Raw genomic sequence first — 19,891 nt, 5'->3', positions numbered from 1 at the left:
AAAATGCCTTCAATTAATCATTAGCATCTTGGTAAAAGATGCTAAATCTAAGGATTTAAATTTCAACTTTATCTCTAATTGTGAAAAACAGGTCATAAATCATTAATGGCTTTTTAAGCATCAATAAGGATATATAGAACTTAATTTCCTCTAAATCATTCCATGTAGGTAGTAGCTCATGATTCAGGTTATTATTTAGTCAGCATTTTGCTATGCTATAGCCAACAAGGGTCTGACTCATAAAGAGGTATCATATTGACTACTCTATTAAAAGACAGTTTTTATACTACAGAAGAATGAGAAAGCAAGGGAGGTGCATCATATCCAATCAATGCTCTTAAATAATTATCTCTTAAATATAAACCAATTATAACTAACTTTAACTCCTCTTTCTCTAGCCTGGTGAGAACTGGGCTATTTGTACTAACCATCAAATGACAGGGGGAAAAAAATCACTTTATTATTAACAGATACTGACCAAAATTAGGAAGATAAAATTGCTCTTAAGAACCCTTAAGTGACAAAATGATCATAATTTGCCTAGTATTTTAAAGTTTACAATTAAAAAAAAACATTGAAGTATCAGTAATTCTTACAAAACAGTAGTAAAATATGATTATTATCTCATTTGGTGCTTACAAGAACCCTACAGCCAAAATATTTATACAATTTAAAAGGATATTTATTCAATTTAAAAGGATATTTTATTCAAAAAGAGCCATATGCTTAAAGTCACTCAGCAAATGAGTGGCAGAACCAGAATCAGAACCTAGTTCTTCTGATTCCTTGTCTAATACTCTTTACACTACACCACACTGCCTTTTTGTGTGTGTGTGTGACAGAGACTGTGTGTGACAGAGACAGAGAGAGAGACAGAGAGAGGTACAGATAGGGACAGAAAGATAGGAAGGAGAGAGATGATAAGCATCAATTCTTTGTTGGGGCTCCTTTGTTCATTGGCTGCTTTCTCATATGTGCCTTGACCCAGGGGCTATAGCAGAGCCAACAACCCTTTGCTCAAGCCAGTGACCTTGGGCTAAAGCCAGAGACCTTGGGCTTCAAGCCAGTGACAATGGGTCATGTCTATGATCCCACGACTCAAGCCAGCGACCCCTCGCTCAAGCTGGTGAGCCTGCGCTCAAGCCAGCGACCTTGGGGTTTCGAACCTGGGTCCTATGTGTTCCAGTTCAATGCTCTATCCACTGCCCCACTGCCTGATCAGGCCATACTGTTTTTTATTACACCAAGTGTACTATACCACTGCCTCTCTTCTTTGTGGTGGCTATTTGAGCAGGAAATTATGAAATTTCCTTTAACATAAAAGCATGACAAATTCTGCTGGTTAAAAGAAAGCAAGATGGGAGGCTTGAGAATGTCTTCATATCAGTAGCCCACTGTGCCCCGGTTTGTGAGAGGATACATCTGGACCTTCTAGGTTGGATGTTATGGTGGCCCAGCTTTGAGGAGGATACATTTCCCATGACAGAATTATACCAAGGATCCTGGAATGTCACTCAGTTCAGTAGTTGAATGGCTTACTCCTCTGTCTCTCAGGAAGATTTATATCATAAACTTGTATGTTTAGAAAAGAGGATAGTCTAGATAAGGTTGATAGGTGATAACAGATCCTCTCAAGGTTATTATTCTGGTGGCCTTAGGTATTGACTAGTCTGAAACCATCCATCCATCCATCCATCCATCCATCCATCCATCCATCCATCCATCCAACAGTTTCTTAGTGATGTCTATTCATTGCCAGACACTGGTGCCTACCAAGGCTACAGGGACAGATGAGATATATACACTCCCAACCTTCAATGAGCTTATATACTGGTGGAGTAAAAAGACAGAGTAGAAAGAACCTCAATTCAACTGTGACTGACAGTGGTAAAAAAAAGAAGTAGAGAAGCATGTTTCAGTGCATATAATCTAATTTAGAGGGTTTAGGGAAGATTCCTCTGAGGAAATATTTTATCTGAGATTTGAAGAATTAACGAGCATTAGCATGGTCAGAGTGTGGTGGGGCTCGGTAAGAGCATTCTTGGCAGACAAAAGAGTATGAGCAGGCTTAGTTAGGGAAAATAAAAGATCAGCATGCCTAGAGCATAGAGAGCAAAAGAAAAAAAGTGGAACAAGACGGGGCTTCAAAAAGGGTAAGCAAGGGCAAGGTAACGGGGGGACTTTTGAGATCATGTTAAAGATCTCAGATATTATCACCTGGCAATAAGAAGCCATTGAAGTATTTAATTTGGAAAGTGATATAATTACATTTGTGCTGCCAATTAATTTTCTTACAGAGTCAGGCCTAAGCACTCATACCTGGGCATGTCTACTTGACAACTAACTCATGTGCATGGGTCTAGAGAATTCTGCAATATGAAGGGTACATAGATGTTGTACATGATTAACAACAGAAGAGATTCTCCTGATTAGTCACTTGATAGAGCCAATCATTCATCTGCAGGTGTTTAATTTTGATAACAACTCAAAATTTGTTTTCTATTGCCAACCTTCTGTAATAAGAATCCCAGTTCCCTGAGGTCGTTAACTGTCTGAGGGATCTGTCTGTCACTTGTTTCCAGCCTGTCATTTTGTAAAAATTGAGGAATCATGTGCAATTTAGCTGACTGTGGGTTTCAGTGGTTAGGAGAGATGAAAGACACTAAGAATGTTACACTTTTAGCTAAGTTTTGCAGTTGACTAAAGCTGTAGTTTTGAATCAATTATGAAATTTTACAACTTCTAAAACGAACATAGGAGATGCTTATATATATATATATATATATATATATATATATATATATTTGAAGTAGTGTTTTGGTTTCTTCAGAACAGTCATAAGGCAGTTCCATTTTTGGCTTTTTGAGGAAAATCCATACTGCTTTCCACAGTGGCTGCACCAATCTGCATTCCTACAAACAGTGCAGGAGGGTTCCCTTTTCTCTACACCCTTGCCAACATTTATTGTTTGTTGATTTATTGATGATAACCATTGCGACAGGTGTGAGTTAATATCTTATTGTGGTTTAAATTAGCATTTCTCCGATAATTAGTGACATTGAGCATCTTTTCATAAATTAATTGGCCATCTGTATGTCCTTTTTGGTGTTGAGGTTTATAAGTTCTTTAAAAATTGTGAATATTAACCCCTTATCAGAAACATCAGCAGATATGTTCTCCCACTCAGTGGATTGTCTTTTCATTTTGTTGTAGCAAATTGATTCTCCTTTTGTGATAAGGAGAACATCTGCAGGAAATCAGGTGAGTTTGGGGGAGATAAGTAAGTGACTGGTAAGTGAGGACCAAGGCAAAGTGCATTTAGCACGCTGAGCATTATATTTGCTTCTACTTTTTCGCAAGTATTTGCTGTGCTGAACCAGATATTTTGTGTTTGGAACAATGACTTTCTTTGTCTTCTCCAAGGACCCTTTCTTCTTTTGTGGCTATATTCTGTAGGATATTGAGAAGATTATTTTCTTGATATTATTGCTTTTGTAGCTCTTATTGCTTTTTTTTTCTTCCTGCAAAACACTGGAATGATTTAAAAATCTTGACTGTGATATTTAATTGTCAGCAAAAATAGAAATAAGCCCATTTTAGATCTCTTTTTATGGCATTATAATAGTAATTGGAAAGTTCTTGACATCAAAACATGGTCATAGTGTTATGTAAAATTTTAGTTCTAGAACTGGGTCTTTGACACAGTGATGCCTATTTATGAAAGCTGTTAATCTGTGGCTCCATATACCAATGCTATATTTGGTAAAACTAAAATTGGAAGGTTTTCTGATTAAAAAATATAGTCATTGAAGTGAGGAAAATCTTTATACTATGGCATTTATGACTCCATTTAAATGCTGCACATGCGACCTGGAGTTTTTTAGACGAGTCACAGAGTTATTTGAAATAGGTCAATGTTCATCCAGTGTTCAGAGTAACAAACAAAACTTCCCACAGTTTGTTATTAGTATTCAGTTCAAATGCTAAGAATATCATTTGCATATACAATTTTTCCTCAGAATTAATTTAATAATCTGCAATGTCAGAATTCTGTTCAAAAATTAGAAAATGTGTTTACAATTCAGTGGAACTTAAAGAACTAGACTTAGGTTAATGGGTTTTGAGGAGAGGAGCTCTTCTAATGCCCTCCATAGACACTCTCTATTAATTTATTCAAATACAATATGAGGAAATTTTACTTATATAAATAAAAATAATGCCACAATCTGGTATTTAAAGGACATCATTTCCTACAGAATCTCTAATGCTCTTAAAATTTTTGTTTATTATTTTCTTGAAGCCAAAGCTAATTACTAAATGTAAATTAAGGACACAGAAAAATTCCATGTCTTGCCTAAGGTCACAGAGAATGATATTTTCCTTTTATTCTTATTTTCCTTCTTCAGTAGAAGTTATCACTTCCTCCCAAATGTCATGACTCCAGGTCATAAGTAACAGAATGTTCTTTCCCAAAGACACAAGACAGCATTGTGAGTAAAAGCACCATAGCCCAGGGCCAGGCTATCTGTAGTTAGGACGTCACTTGCTAGCTGTCTGATCTTCTGCAAGTTATTAATCTTCCATATCATACTATTTTTCATACATGTAAAATGAGAATTATAATAGTATTTATTTCATAGACTTATAAATATTAAATTAACTAATCTTTGTAAAGGGCTTAGAAAAGTACCTGACACATACCAACTCCTATGTAGGCATTTGCTATTATCAAAATAGTGTCCTACAATGCTGTTTAGGAAAGAGTCACTAAGTAGTCCTTGTGAAGTAGCATGACCAGTGCGGGGCCTCTGAGTACAATGCTGAGCTCTGTCCTGGGATCATCAGTATTCTGCACACCCGGTGAGCCCAATGGAATAAGACTACTCCCAATCCAAGTTGGAAAAATAACTTTCTCACTTCACAAAGGTCAGAAATCACCAGTTCTTCCTTACATTTGGGAAATGGATGTATTAAACAGATTTAGGAGGCTCAATTAGAGTGGAACCTGCAAACACTCCATATAGACATCTGCACATCTATTCATTTATTAATTCAACACAGTATGAGTACCTATTACATGCCAGGCACTAAGCTACAAGTAGAGAGATGAAGAATATTCAATCCTAGCCTCAAATAACTTATAGGGTGGTCTGACACCTGTTCTGATAATCCTTCAATTGGTTAGGCAGCCCAAAACTTAGTTATGGAAAGCAACATTTGTTTATTGTGTTGGTGGTTTTGAAGGTCAGGAATTTAGGCAGAACACAGTAGGATGACTCATCTCTGCTCCATAGTATCTGGGGCCTTGGCTGGAGAAGCTGAAATGGCTAAGGATAGCTAAAATCTTCAACTGGGACTATATGTCTGGGGCCTCAGTTCTTCTCCACATGGCCTCTGCTGGGGCTGAAATGTTCAATATGACTTCTCTACTTTCATGTCTGGCACCTGGCCCGGGATGCCTGAGTGAACTGAGGAATGGCTGATGTTGTTTTCTCTGGTGGTTACAGGACATGGCAGCTGTTTCTCTCAAAGTGAGGATTCCAAGAAAGGGTATTCGAAGAGGCCCTGTTTCTACTGCAAAGCTTTTTTTTTTTTTTTTTTTTGTATTTTTCTGAAGCTGGAAACGGGGAGAGACAGTCAGACAGACTCTGACTGTGCCCGACCAGGATCCACCCGGCACGCCCACCAGGGGCAACGCTCTGCCCACCAGGGGGCGATGCTCTGCCCCTCCGGGGCGTCGCTCTGCCGCGACCAGAGCCATTCTAGCGCCTGGGGCAGAGGCCAAGAATCCATCCCCAGCGCCCGGGCCATCTCTGCTCCAATGGAGCCTCACTGCGGGAGGGGAAGAGAGAGACAGAGAGGAAGGAGAGGGGGAGGGGTGGAGAAGCAGATGGGCACTTCTCCTGTGTGCCCTGGCCGGGAATCTGCAAGCCAGGCCGACACTCTACCACTGAGCCAACCGGCCAGGGCCGCTTTTTTTTTTTTTAATGACTTAATCTCAGAAATCCCAGAATGTAATTCACTTATTTTCAATTAATCATGTCATTCTTGATGGAAGAGAACCATAAATATATAGAGAAGGAATGGTGATCACCTTGGAGACAAGCAACTCCAAGTGATTCTGTTCAGATGAGACATTGAAGACATTGCAAAGGATTGATCTTTTCCCTACTTAAGCATAAAGGGCCTCAGCTTTCTTTCTACTTTCAATTCCCTCTTTTAACAGCTGATTATAATGAGAACTACAATTTTCCTTCATAGTTATAGTTTAACCACCGAAAAATATTTTCAAAATGTAATTATTTATTCACAGCAGAGAACCTGAAAATGTTTTCTTTTGATTCAGTGGTCTATAGACATTTATTCAGCACCTACTAGGCACTAGGTACCTCTTTCAGGCCATGGACACTTGGTTTGACTCTTTTTCCCATGGATACTACCATCATTATACCTTGTCTCTGTTAAATGCTATAAGGGACATCTGTAAAATTGGATCAACTTGTAATGTGCCCAGGCTTTCACCTGCAAAAACAGTGGGGTGTTTTCTTGGTGCCCTTATCTCACTTTGGAGTCTGTTTGGAGAGGAAAAGCAACAACAGCACCTCCCAGAAACTAAATAACAGAGAGATCTGACTTCCTAAAATACTGTTCCCATCAGTCTTATTCTTGATCTACCTTGGTTTGGGCCCTCATCATATCTTACCCAGAGGGGACTGACAGAGCATTAACTGGTTTGTTCTCTATCCTCCTCTAATCCATTCCCTACAGTGCTGATCAAATGGTGCTTCTACAAAGCAAACATGATTCTATCACATCCTTCTTAAAAACCCTGCAATAGCATCCCATCACTAGCAATATAACTATCAACTCTTGCTATTTCTGGAGCCTGCATGTTTTAGGGAAAGTATTATTCTAAAAATTCTGCTGAGGGATTTGAAGTTCAGGATAAAGCAATGACACAACTTTAATGAAACCATGTACAGTTGAAGAATCTGAAGCCTACAGAGCTAAACTGGCTTACCAAAGATTACATTGTAGCTGAAAATATCAGAGCGGTGTGTAGAGGACAAGAGAATCAAGAAGGAAGAATCTCTTATAATAAATTATAAGAACCTAAATATGTAAGTTCAACTCAGTGTAGTAATGCAAAGTTAGTGATCTGTTGTTTAAATGATTGGATCCAAGTATAGATTTCTTCTGTTTTGTTCCTGAAACAGAAAATTATGTCTTATGTGTGAGAAGACTGAGTCATGTCACTACAAGAGCTTCTACTTTCCCAGATTTATTCCCCTAGCTTAACAGATGACCAGTGTTACTTTTAATTAATTAAAAGGCAAATAGATATGCTGTTCAATGATTGGAAGCCCTAAGAGCAACTTGGGATAAATGATGCTTCAGTTTAAACTAATGCTTAACTGTAACTGATGTTGATGGTTTTCAGAAGCACTAGTTGGATAAAAAGTTGGGGATGATATGAATAGAACACAAAAAAGTGACCAATAGATGGGGTAGGATGAGTAAACTAGTTTGCCCAACTTTTTACTGGGAATTGACTTCAGATACAAATGTCCCTTGTCAGCTAAGGCCTGTGGGAGATCGTACCTCTGACCTTGCTTTCCCATCTAGCCTAGAGAAATTGTCCCCCTGGGCCTTTCTCGAGGTTCCCCTCCAGAAATGGGCAGTAGTTAGAGAGATCTTAAGAGAAATTTCTGTAACTGGGCGGAAAAAACTCACCTTGATGGTACAATCTGTTCAATAAATTTCATTTACCACTACTCCTAGAGTGTTTCTTACTTTTGTTCACTTTCTTTTGTTTTACTTATTTTTTAAACCTACTCTAGAGCCCTAAACCAGATAAGGTAAAATAGAAGGCATAGACACACACACAAAAGGAAACAAAGGGTGGGTGGCACAGTGGGTTGAGGGTCGTAAGAAAGGCAAGTAAGAGCAGCTTTGTGCTACGCATTTTATACATGGCATTTCATAAAGACATATTACCCTAAGAAAGTCCTAACACGACTGTACCACCTTGGGTGCAGGACTGTACGTTATATTGCTATGCATTCTCTTCTCTCAGTGCCATCCAAATGCTGAAGACAGGAGGCTTTCCACTGCCTCCTGACCTTGAGACCTCTGCCTTTCTCTTTTCCCCCATAGCACATCACCTTCTAAAGTAGTATACATGCATTTATTATGTTTACTACTTATTATTTTTCTAATCCTTCTAAAATGTAAGCTTCACTACAACAGGGGCTTCTGTTCATTTTGTTCACAGGCATGTTTTTGCCAGTGCCTAGAATGTTGCTTAGAACATAGTAGGTGTTAAAAAAATATTGTTTGAATGACTAGATACATAATGTTGGCTGAATGAAAAAATGTAATTAAAAATAAGGGAACAATGGAAATCCGTCAGGTATTCAAGGGTTCCCTGTTTTGTGGGACCCGATTGCAGAAATATGAGAACTGTGCAATTTTATTGTATTTTATGGTAGCCATCAGTCATGCGGTGATTTAAACTTAAAGTTATTACAATTAAATCACATGTAAAACTCCATTATTAGTCACTCTAGCCACAATGCAAGTGCTCCGTACTTATCTGACTGGACAGCAGAAATATAGAGTATTTCCATCACCTATTGGAGAGTACTGCTTTTGAAGTCAACACAGCTGCCAAACTCTTCACATGAGGCCGGCACTAGCAGGCCACGTAGGTGACAAATTCAGATCAGTGTCTCTGCAATTTCCCTTCTTTCTTTTGCCTTTGGTTATAAATGTGCCTAAGAGTAGAAATTGAAGTGTTGCCAAATGATACAGGGACTGCCATCTGGTCAAGTTGATTTTCTGCTGCCAAAATTGTAAGGGAAATACCTCCTCAAGAATTCACTTCAAATGAGATCCCATTGGTGACTGTTGCACAGAGCCAGACAAAAGGAACAAACTTTTTATTGTTTTAGGCTCTGTAGGAAGGACAGAATTGGAGCTGACTGAGACATGTGGGCTCCTTGGGCAGGTAAAAACACTGGCACCTCTTCAACTGACAGGCTTTAAAAGTTGGTCCAATATTGATTCAGAAGTAGAACTCTTTTAGGCAGATAAATTTCTTAGGGCCGTCTATAAGAGTCTATCTCCATTTTAGAATAAGAGTAGACATCCATGACATATTAACTATAAATTTCTTTCTTTGCATATTATTAATTTATTACATAATCTTTCTCCTGAGCCAAAATATTCAGGCTCAGAATCATTCTCAACACATCATGCCAGGATGCCAGTACTAGTTGATTATTATGGACACTTAAGATAAAAACGATCTGTCATCCGTGAACTAGAGATAATAAAATCTCCAATATACTATCAAATGGTGAAAACCAAGGAGATCATAGGGTTAAAGAACTCCAAATTTTAGGTCTGTTTTCAAGACACTGAACTGTGGTTTCCATCAATTTAGAGGAACCAATTTTTTACTGCTTACTCAAGACCTTTTGGTGTCACTGCTCATAAATGGACACTTCACTTGCATTGAATATCCCCAGGAAACACAGTTAATGTGCCTATAAATTCTAGGGCAGTTGTTGGACAATTCGAACAATAAAGGAAAGACTTTATTAAAATTAGATGGAGACTTTTCTAGACCTGAGTTGACCATGGAATGCTACTTGAATGCATTTTTAGTGTTTCTCTAGTTGAAGAAGCTTTATAGCAGATGCTCACTAATATATTTAGTTTTCATAAATTTTGTGGTCCATAACCAAGATCTAAGAATTGCATGGGGAATCTGTAGAAAATCCATTAAGTACATTGCAAACATCATTTATTATTAATGACACCACTGAGTGAGCTGTTAATCCATTCTATTTCTAGCAGCTGCAGATTCTAATGTCAGCCAGGTTGATTCAGAATTCATTGCCTCTAAGGTAGAGACATTAAATACCAAGACATTTTATTATCTGTGCCTCAGTCAGATATATTTAAAATGTATTTGTGGATTTTAAAGCCCTTACTACTTCTTTTAATGAGAGAGAGTCTATGTCACAGAACTTCAGAAAAAAATTTCCTAGCAATTAAGTAGGTAAAGAAGTATATGTGCTATAATTACATTTTTAAAAGTTAATAAGATGGTAGATCTTAAAAGTTCATTACAAGAAAAAATATTTTTAATTATGTAAGGTGATAATGTTACTAGACTTATTATGGTGATTATTTCTCAATGCATACTAATATTTAATTGTTATGTTGTATACCTAAAACCAATATAATGCTCTATGTCAAATAGACCTCAATTAAAAAAATAACAGTAAGAAAAAGATAAAATATATATATATATATATATATATATATATATATATATATATATATATATATATATTTCATATGGGTTGCTGGGCAAATGCAAGTTTCATTGAAATGGCTTTAAGAAGGAGGCTGGGCCAAAAGTCAGAGTCTTGAGTCCAGGCAAAGGAAAGTGGACTTGACCTGTAAATTCATGGTCTTCAATGGTGTTCTACAAAGAAGCCCCTGGAATTTTGAAGAGGAGCTCTAGAGCTGCCTCAGAGCTGCCCTAGTGGGTCAGAGCCAGGCAGAGGGAGGAGGGCTCTAGGCCAGGTATTCTTGAAGTATGGTCCCTGGACCAACATCCCAGCATCTGTTGGGTACTTTTTTGAAATGCAAATCATGTGGCCTTTATCAGATTTACTGAATTAAAAAATCTTGAGATGGGTCTTAGCAATATGGTTTTTAATAAGCCCTCTGGGTATTTCAGAAGCAAGATAAAAATTGAGACCCAGAGTTCTTGGCCTTCCACTTCAGCTTCAACAAAACAAACCTTCATCTTGAAGATTTATTGTTTTATATATTATACTTCTACAAGAGATTGCACTGGAGAAGGGGATCAGAGGCTTTAAAAAGTGGAAATCAATTCTACAGAGAAGTGGGAAATTGGGACTTTTAAATGGTTGTCCAGCCTGACCTGTGGTGGCGTAGTGGATAAAGCGTCAACCTGGAAACACTGAGGTTGCTGGTTCAAAACCCTGGCTTGCCTGGTCAAGGCACATATGGGAGCTGATGCTTCCTGCTCCTCCCCTTTCTCTCTCTTTCTCTCTCTCTCTCTTTCTCTCTCTCTCCCCCCCTAAAATGAATGGATAAATAAATAAATAAAAATAAAAAAAATAAATGGTTGTCCATTGCAATTGTAAAGTCAAAGGAAAGGGAGGTAGGACCTTTTAATGCTGAACGTACTGGCCCTAATGACTATCCACAGCTTCTCCAATAGCATGAAGAACCATCATTTACAATCAACTAGCACCAGTTCACTTGGAAATGTTTTTGTTTTTCTCATCTTTTAAAAAATTTTTTAATTGGTCATATATTTTGAACCAGTCAGAAATTAATTTTCAAAAGAAAAAAAATGAACCAAATGCCTTAAAAGAATCCATGTAAATAAAAACACTGATAGAGAAGTCTACCAGTTCTGTCAAAATGAGTACTTTTGTGGTATATCTTTCTTTCCAAGGAGTAATTTTCAAGTGATACAGATGTTGGGAAGTAAGAACAACTGTGATAAAGAAAGAAATAAGATGATTTATGCTAAACAAACTTTTCAAGTTAACTTGGTTCCAAAGACAAAATTTGGCAAAGGGTACAAAGTACTTGTGGTAACAATGCAATGACTTGTGTAAGGAGAATGCTCACAAGGCATGGAAAATGAAGAACCACTTTTTAGTAACACCAGAGAAGTACAAAGAGAAATCTAATGATTATATAAGGTTTAAAAGATTTTCTGAACGTGTGGCCCATGGACTGCTTTCATTTGCCTCTCCTGGGGTTTTGGTTTCAATACATTTTCCTGCACTCAGCACAGGAACACAGAATCAGGATATTGAGGGCAATTTGTGTCTCTTTTCCAGGTAATTCTCAGGCATGCTGAAGTGTAATCAGCATATGCTTATTTCGGAAGTTTTCTGTATGACAAGCAGCCAAAAGTTACCTAAGTAAATCCCAGAGGAACATAATAGATACCTTTGTAACCTTTGCTTAGCCTTGAGGGGCGATCTAAAAGTTATGCACAGGTATTCTCTAAAAAGGGTTTTATTATCATGATGAATTACCAAGCTCTTTTTCTGATGTTTGCTGTTTATATTCAAGATCACATTTTCTCAACTTGAAGGTGAACAATCCTAAAGCAAATTTAAACACTGTAGAGTTCCAATTGGCCAATTAGATCAACAAAACTTTTCACACACTTCATACCTTCCCCCATGAATGTGACATAATTTTTGCAATGTCAATGCTTCATCCTCTCTATGCTGACAGACACAGGGGATCAAATATCAAACTGTAAGATAAAGTATTTATTTTATTTTTCACTTTCTTAAATAAATAATGCCACTCTAGTTTTGTGGAACTCAGATAATTTTAATACAGGTATCTATATGGCTTCATGTATTCAACAGAGGAAAATAATTGTAATAATCACTCGATGAACTTTCACCATCTATTTCAACCTTTGCTTTTTTCTGCTTTCTTAGAACTCAATTATTAACAGTGAAATGAAAATTATTTATTATATTAGTTCAAAAGAGATTATGTCTTGTGTGTGTGTGTGTGTGTGTGTGTGTGCATGTGTGACAAAGACAGAGACAGAGAGAGGGACAGAAAAGGACAGAGAGATAGGAAGAGAGAGAGATAGGAAGCATCAATTCTTTGTTGCGGCTCCTTAGTTGTTCATTGACTGCTTTCTCATATGTGCCTTGACTGGGGGGCTACAGCAGAATGAGTTACCCTTTGTTCAAGCCAGTGACCTTGGGCTCAAGTCAGTGACCTTGGGCTTCAAGCTAGTGACCTATGAGCTCAAGTTAGCGACCATGGGGTTATGTCTATGATCCCACGCTCAAGCCAGTGACCCTACGCTCAACCTGATAAGCCCTCGCTCAAGCTGGATGAGCCCGCGTTTAAGCCAGCGATCTCAGGGTTTCAAACCTGGGTCTTCCATGTTCCAGTCCCATGCTCTATCCACTGCGCCAGGCAGAGATTATAATCTTGAGGAAAGGTGTACTTCTTGCTTAAAGCAAGCATCTTAAAAAATACTTTTGGTGATTAATTGACTTGAGAAATCTTGTTATCAGACCTATCTTTAAGTTTTCTCTTAAATTTTAAACATATATACATATGTATATATATATAAATAATTATAGGAATTTGTATATATATACCTGATTTTATATAAATCTACATATTTTATCATATTAAATTAATTACCACTTAAATTTATTTACATTGAATTTGATTTGAGTATATATAATTCAATTTAATAATATATGTACATATATGTCCATACTATATATGCACATAGAAACACACATCACCACACAAAACACCACCACACTATTTCATAGAACCTGTCCCCTTATTAACTTCAATCCTAGCCAGATTGATTACTTTTCTGTGTTGAGTTTTATAAGATAAAGACTTGTTAACTTTTTCTTGGTCATTCATGCTGACTTTTAGTTTAGATCCAGTTTTTGATGGGAAAGGGGAGAGAAGCAATAGAGTCATTGTACTGTCATTTTGTGAATAACTAGAATACATGGTTCCATTGAATGTATGTGTTGAGTGAGTGAGGAATGCTACACTCAATATTTTGTCCTCCGTGCTTTGTAACACTTTATATGTTTATCATAGCACATGTATCTTCTAGTTATCTATAATCATGTCTATGTGTTAATCTCCATTATAAAGTCCCTGAGAGGGCCATGACTTGCCCATCCTCTAATAGTCCCATGATTATAATCAGCACTCAATAAATGTTAACTTGGAAAACAGTTTACAAGAGCAAAACTTTTATAAATAAAGTCACCACTATTCTTTGTCTATACCAAATGTTTTCAACTTTCCTTACTACTCCTGTGAGAAAGTAAAAAAAAAAAAAAATAGAATCAAGTTAGGACATTCCTTCTTATACAAAACTCCAGAAGAGCTAGATAAGATGAAATTGACAAAAAACAAAAATGGACACAAAGTCAGCATGTTTGATATTTGTTTCCTTCTTTCTCACTTGACATTTCAATTACGTCTAAGTCATGCTGGAATACAAACCATCACTAACAATTACTTTCTTTCAGCAGGTTTTATAGAGAAAAATGATAGGGCTGTGACAGCTTTCAGCTTTAGATGGAAATCTCTTGAGCAGCAGAAGAAAACATTAGTGACCATTGCATAGAATGATATGTCTAGGGAATACAGGCTACACTTGGGTTTCTAAAATGACTAATTTTCTTTCTCCTGTCTTTGGTCATTTTGGTATGTAGTTAGAAACAAACTTTTCTCGTTTCTCTGCTAGGATATAGTTTTATAATTTGAAGCCATGCAATGTATTTTCCCTTTTTTTAAAAAAATCTCCACTTTGTATTTTATTTATGCCTTTACTTCAGCTAATCCAAAAATGTTGAGACCCTTATTAAGCTGCCTATATACAGGAAAATTAGATTTTACTGGAAATATATATTTATATACTTTTCTCAAGAGCAATCCATTACCCATTTTTTTCCTCTTCACAATATGGAATACCAATTCCACTAGCACACAACAATGTGAACAGCTAGAACTTAATTATCCCAGCCACTAAAAAGAGGATAATTATGTGATATAGTAGAGGTGATAAATATCTCTACCATGGCAATAATATTATGATATTTAAATGTATCAAATTAACACATTGTATACCTTAAATTTACACAATGTTATATGTCAGATATAGTCAGTTAAAAAAAAACATTCATGGTCTTTTGGTGTTTATCCCACTGATAACTCCCCAAAAGTTAAGAATATACTACGTAAAACCTGTAAGTCTTCTGCTACTGCAAGTTCCACTTTTGTCCTGGGGTGTTTAAAAATGGTAATTCTAGATGATTATTTTGGGACAAACACATTAAAATAAACATAAGTATCAACAAAAATTTGGGTGAATGAGAAGCATCAGCTCAGAATACACATTCAATCAGGTACCTTTTTCACACTGACATGTTTCATGCAATGCATGCTCACCCACTGGTAAATTTTCCTGTAATCTTAGACTTAGGTTTACAATAACCAGGCAAAGTCATATCTAACTTCAGTTTCAGCCACCTGAAGCCTGAAAGGTCTTCCTGACTGGGTGTCTTGCTTAGTTGAACACAGCATAGTGAAATCCTATTATTTAAAAATTTAGGTGGCCCTGACTAGTGGCTTAGTGGATAAAGCATCAGCCCAGCATGTGCACATCCCAGGTTCAATTCCCAATCAGGGCACAAAGGAGAAGTGACCATCTGCTTCTCCCTTTCCCTCTCTCCCTTCTCTCCCTCTTCCTCTCCCACAGCCAGTGTCTTGATTGGTTCAGGCGTGGCCCTGGGTGCTGAGGATAGCTTGGTTGGAGCACATTGGCCTCAGGTGCTAAAAATAGCTTGGTACTCGAGTATTGGCCCCAGATGGGGTTGCTGGATGGATCCCAGTCAGAGTGCATGCAGGAGTCTGGCTCACTATCCCCCTCCTCTCACCTAAAATTAATAAATAAATATTTTAAAATTTAGATAATTAAATGTAAATCTACTTAGCACTAATTTATTTATGTTCACAGTGTTTAGTCATTTATGATTCAGAAATAAAATTTAATAATATTTCTCAAACAATGAAATTGAATAGGGAAAGTGACTTGTACAATAATTCATTCTAAACTATGACAGATATAAAACAGAAAATCCAGTATAACAATATGTAATCAAGATCAAGATCAAGAAGTTTGATCATTTCTTTCAAGTAGTATGTACCACAGAGCAGAGATGGAGAAAAAAGACAAAAATAAAAATAAAAATTTTATTGTAATTGTCTCCTAACTTATCTAAGACCGTTTGTGTTGTGATAGGTCAGTCATGTTGTCTACTTCAACTAATCTCAGCTACAAAGGGTAATTTTGGCAATTATAATTTGCTTCCAAAGCATTTCCCTTTCAAATTCATATTTTTGGAGGGTGGTTAATAACGGAATTTAAAGGGAAGGTATCAAGTTAACAAAGGTTAAAAATGGAGATTTTTTCTCCTCCATTAAGATGATAAAAATAAGCTATATAGCTGAATATACATAATTATAGTTTTTGGGTCTGTGTTATTTAACAACCTTTAAATAAAGTTAAAAAATTTTAATCATATTTAAATCACCAAAGCAGCTAAAAAGTAAAAATTATAATTTCAAATCCCAATCCAAGTTTTACAAACAGGGTGTGTATGTTTTCCATAGTCAATTTTATATGTACAATCATACATATTTATGTAGGTTTGTTTAGATAAAAAATAGTTTGCATTTATATTTATTTATAACAAAACAGGTTCCAAAGTCTGATGAACTTTGTTGGAAATCAAAGAAGAAATCCTTCTGGGTGAATGAAGTCTAGGTGGGCTAATTCTATTTTTAGCATAGAGAAAGCATACTACTGCAAAATAATGTTCTTTGGAAATAATTTTTTTAAATTGGCTGTACATGTGTGGCTAGACAATCTTATTTCAAGCTAAATAAACCTGATTAATTCTGGCACTTATTCAGATGGTACACAGAAACATTCCAAATTCATTTATCATGATAAATCTACAATTGCTTTCCCGGAGTCGGAGGAACAGACTTTTAACGATAATACATTGTAAATATTTCTTTAAAATTTTAAAGTTTTAATTTTAAATAACCCCCAAGATTCGAAATTCTATCTTAATTCTTTCTTGCCACACTAGTTCTGTGCATGACTTCATATTCTTTGATAATCAGTCATGATTCACATGTTCATATAGATCCTATAGAGATTGTGCTCTTGCATATTTTGACCATAGAATAATTAGAACTATAGTTGAAGTTTAGTTTTCAAATTAAAACTGACAATGGAAGTTAAAGAGGCCTGGGATTTCTGACTCTTAATTTCCGGGAGTGGGGGGGTATAATGATCAGGGTGAGGGGAAGGAAAAGAACCCACATGGTGTAGGGTTGACCAGCTTGGACACTGGTTTATATTCAGGAATGTGCAGATTTTATCTTTTTGGAATACACAGAATAATAAAAAAAATTATAATGCAAAGAGATGGCTGAAGGCAACTTAAGTACAATTCATATATTTAAAAGAGAGTATCACTGAAGTACTGCTATATGAGAAACACCAAGGGCATACCAAAAACACATTCCAATGAATTGTTCTATTACCAGAAAGAATCCTGACCTGGGATCATGCGCTTTGTGACTTTGGCAAAGCATGTAATTTCTCTGTGTATCTCCTCCTAGGTTAAATAATATACAGTACCGTCTAGCACTAACATATATAACATTTCTCTGTTATTAAAACAGAATCAAGAAGGGCAATTTATCAAATACTTTAACATTTTAAAGGTACACAACCCCAAATGATGACAAAGATAGACACTAGGTACAGACTTTCATTGTGTATAGACTTAGAAAAACTGAAATACTGAGATGAACAGTTTCCTTGTTCACTATTTTTCTGAAAAGAAACACGCATTCTGAATACAAACTTGTATTTACTTTATAGAAATACAAAAAACTAATTATAAGCACTAGAAAGCAAAAAATAAGCCAAAGGTAAAAACCTGTATAATTTTTTTAGTTATTTAAGAAAAAGGAACACATTTCTATACTTAATTTAATGAGAACTATGGCTAAATTTTTAATAAAAGCAAAGCACAGTTGAGGATCTTAAATTTTTGTTAGTAATAGACATGGAGGTATTTGGGCAAATATTCTCTCTTTTATTCTCCTTAGCTATAAAGTGGACCAATATTTACTATCAAAAAAGATAAGTAACTTAATTAAATTTGCCACTAAGCAAACTTCACTTAGTGCTTATAAAAGTCAGCTTTTAAAAAATAATATAAAAAGCTTTAACAGGATCTAAAATCACTCACTGTTCACAGCATGGAACCAGAGGCCCTCCTGCTTTCACTGTCTCTCCTTTCACAGGCTTAGGGTCATGAACTCACCAGGGAAGGGTGTGGTTTAATGGCTCAGCTGAACTGCTGGACCACGGCAATGACAAGGCAGGAACGGGGATGGAGGAGATGGCCTTGAGCTGCCATGCGAAACCTCTTTATTTTAAGGCAGGCTGGGTGAGAGAGAGGCATAGGGAAAAGTGTCCTGAAATAGGCAAGCTCACCTGTCACTTTTATTATTATAGTCACAAGCTTGTCTTCTTACTAGATTTGCTATGAGTTCTTTGAGGGTAGAAATAGTATGTTACTCTTCTCCACATCTCAGTGCATGGCACACAGTAAACACTGTAGATTCATAACAGGAATGAATGAGAGGCCCCCATCTCTTTTGGGGCCTCTCTATCCCTCTAGTTTCATGTGTTAGGAGAATTGATTAGGTCAGGAAGTTCTTTATTTAAAATTTCATGGCTCTCTTGAGTTTTCCTCTTTCCACTCATTCACACCTTGAAAGGAATTACATTGACCTAATAATCCCTGCATGCCTGGATCTCACAATTCACTGAGCGGGACCTCAGACTGTGGAAGAGGGCTGTGAAGGGAAGTGCTCTGTGGGGCTGGGGGCTTTGGACTACCGAAAGCAGCCCCGGGGGCTGACAGATGAAGGAAAGGACATGAAGGACTCAAGAGAGTTTATACAGGGCCAGAGTGGTCACAGAGATTCCACTTTCCAAGCCAAATTAGAGGACTTCGACAGCACAAGCTGCCAATTGTTTATGTAAATATTTAGAATTTGTAAACATGCAGCAGCTTGGTGACGCTGGTGTTTGGCAGTCAAGCCTGGAAACTGCACGTTCCAGCTTCCCCCAAGTTACTAACCTGCTTTATATGGTCCAGATTAGCTGTGCTAATCAAGAAAAGAGAAAGGCCTCAATGGCCCCTTTCTTCCCCTCGCCCTCTTTATCATCAGTGTGGTCTAGCACAGCTTTCACAGAATTTCCCACTTCATAGGACATAGGCTATGTTCTCCCACTCTTCCCCACTGCCGCCCAGTGCCAAACTCTTAATCAGCTGAATACCCTCTCTTCCAAGCCTGCAGCACAGGCTTTGCACTCATGGCTCTCCAGTAGGGCCTGGCAAATTACCTACCCGCCTTCTTCTGAATATTTATGCCCAAATGCCAGGATATCAGATGCCCGTCCACTCCCATCACAGACAACAACCGGCACAGGAGGGGTGTCTCGAAGGTACTCCAAGACAATCGAGATCACATTGGGTCCTCCTTCCACAATGAGCGCCACCACTGGAACGCCTTGGCCGATTCCTGCATTAAAAAATAAAAAGAAAAGGAAAAAAGAGAAAAGAACACAAAGCCAGCAAACCAAAGAAACAAAAAAGAGAAACAAAAAGCACAAACTAAAATTACTGAGCACAGCGGGGAGGTAACAACATACGAGGGAATAAAATACTGAGCGAAAATTTACAGAAAACCCTTTGGCAGGATGTTCCCACCAGAAAGCCCATTTGACTTTGCCCTTTCACAACAATTCCCAGGATGCTGGTGTCAGTTAAGGCACTTATACCATACTTTACAAGAGAGGGCATAAGGGGAGGAGGAGAGAAAGGGACTGATTAGCAGATGAAGCACTGGGTCAGCAGCCACAGACTGGAAGATAAAGGTGATCTTAAGCAAGTCTTGTATGTAGGCAATGGTTCAGTTTCTTCCATGAAAAATGAGAAGGTAAAAAATGCTACCTCCCTAAAATCATCACAGTAGTAAGAAAATGCCTAAATCATTCTTTTCATTAAAGGCTGTAAAAATCAGTTGAGAGTATCTTTTTTTTTTTTTTCTGAAGCTGGAAACAGGGAGAGACAGTCAGACAGACTCCCGCATGTGCCTGACCGGGATCCACCCGGCACGCCCACCAGGGGTGACGCTCTGCCCA

General features: G+C 37.2%; 1 protein-coding gene across 6 annotated transcripts in view; it reads right to left on the bottom strand.

Annotated features, from left to right (window-relative positions):
- The window catches only part of TRPM3 (transient receptor potential cation channel subfamily M member 3), a 542,782-nt gene that overhangs the window by 183,037 nt on the left and 339,854 nt on the right, over positions 1 to 19,891 (bottom strand). For all 6 annotated transcript variants that reach the window (XM_066257103.1, XM_066257105.1, XM_066257106.1 and 3 more), the window contains one exon: positions 19,095 to 19,269. In XM_066257103.1, the coding sequence (XP_066113200.1) occupies positions 19,095 to 19,269 (175 nt within the window). The remainder of the gene's footprint in view (positions 1 to 19,094; positions 19,270 to 19,891) is intronic.

This window comes from Saccopteryx bilineata, chromosome 2 (assembly GCF_036850765.1).
Source record: "Saccopteryx bilineata isolate mSacBil1 chromosome 2, mSacBil1_pri_phased_curated, whole genome shotgun sequence".
Lineage (NCBI taxonomy): Eukaryota > Metazoa > Chordata > Mammalia > Chiroptera > Emballonuridae > Saccopteryx > Saccopteryx bilineata.
The sequence above is the reverse complement of the archived record's forward strand: the minus strand, read 5'-3'. Positions and strand labels throughout refer to the sequence as shown.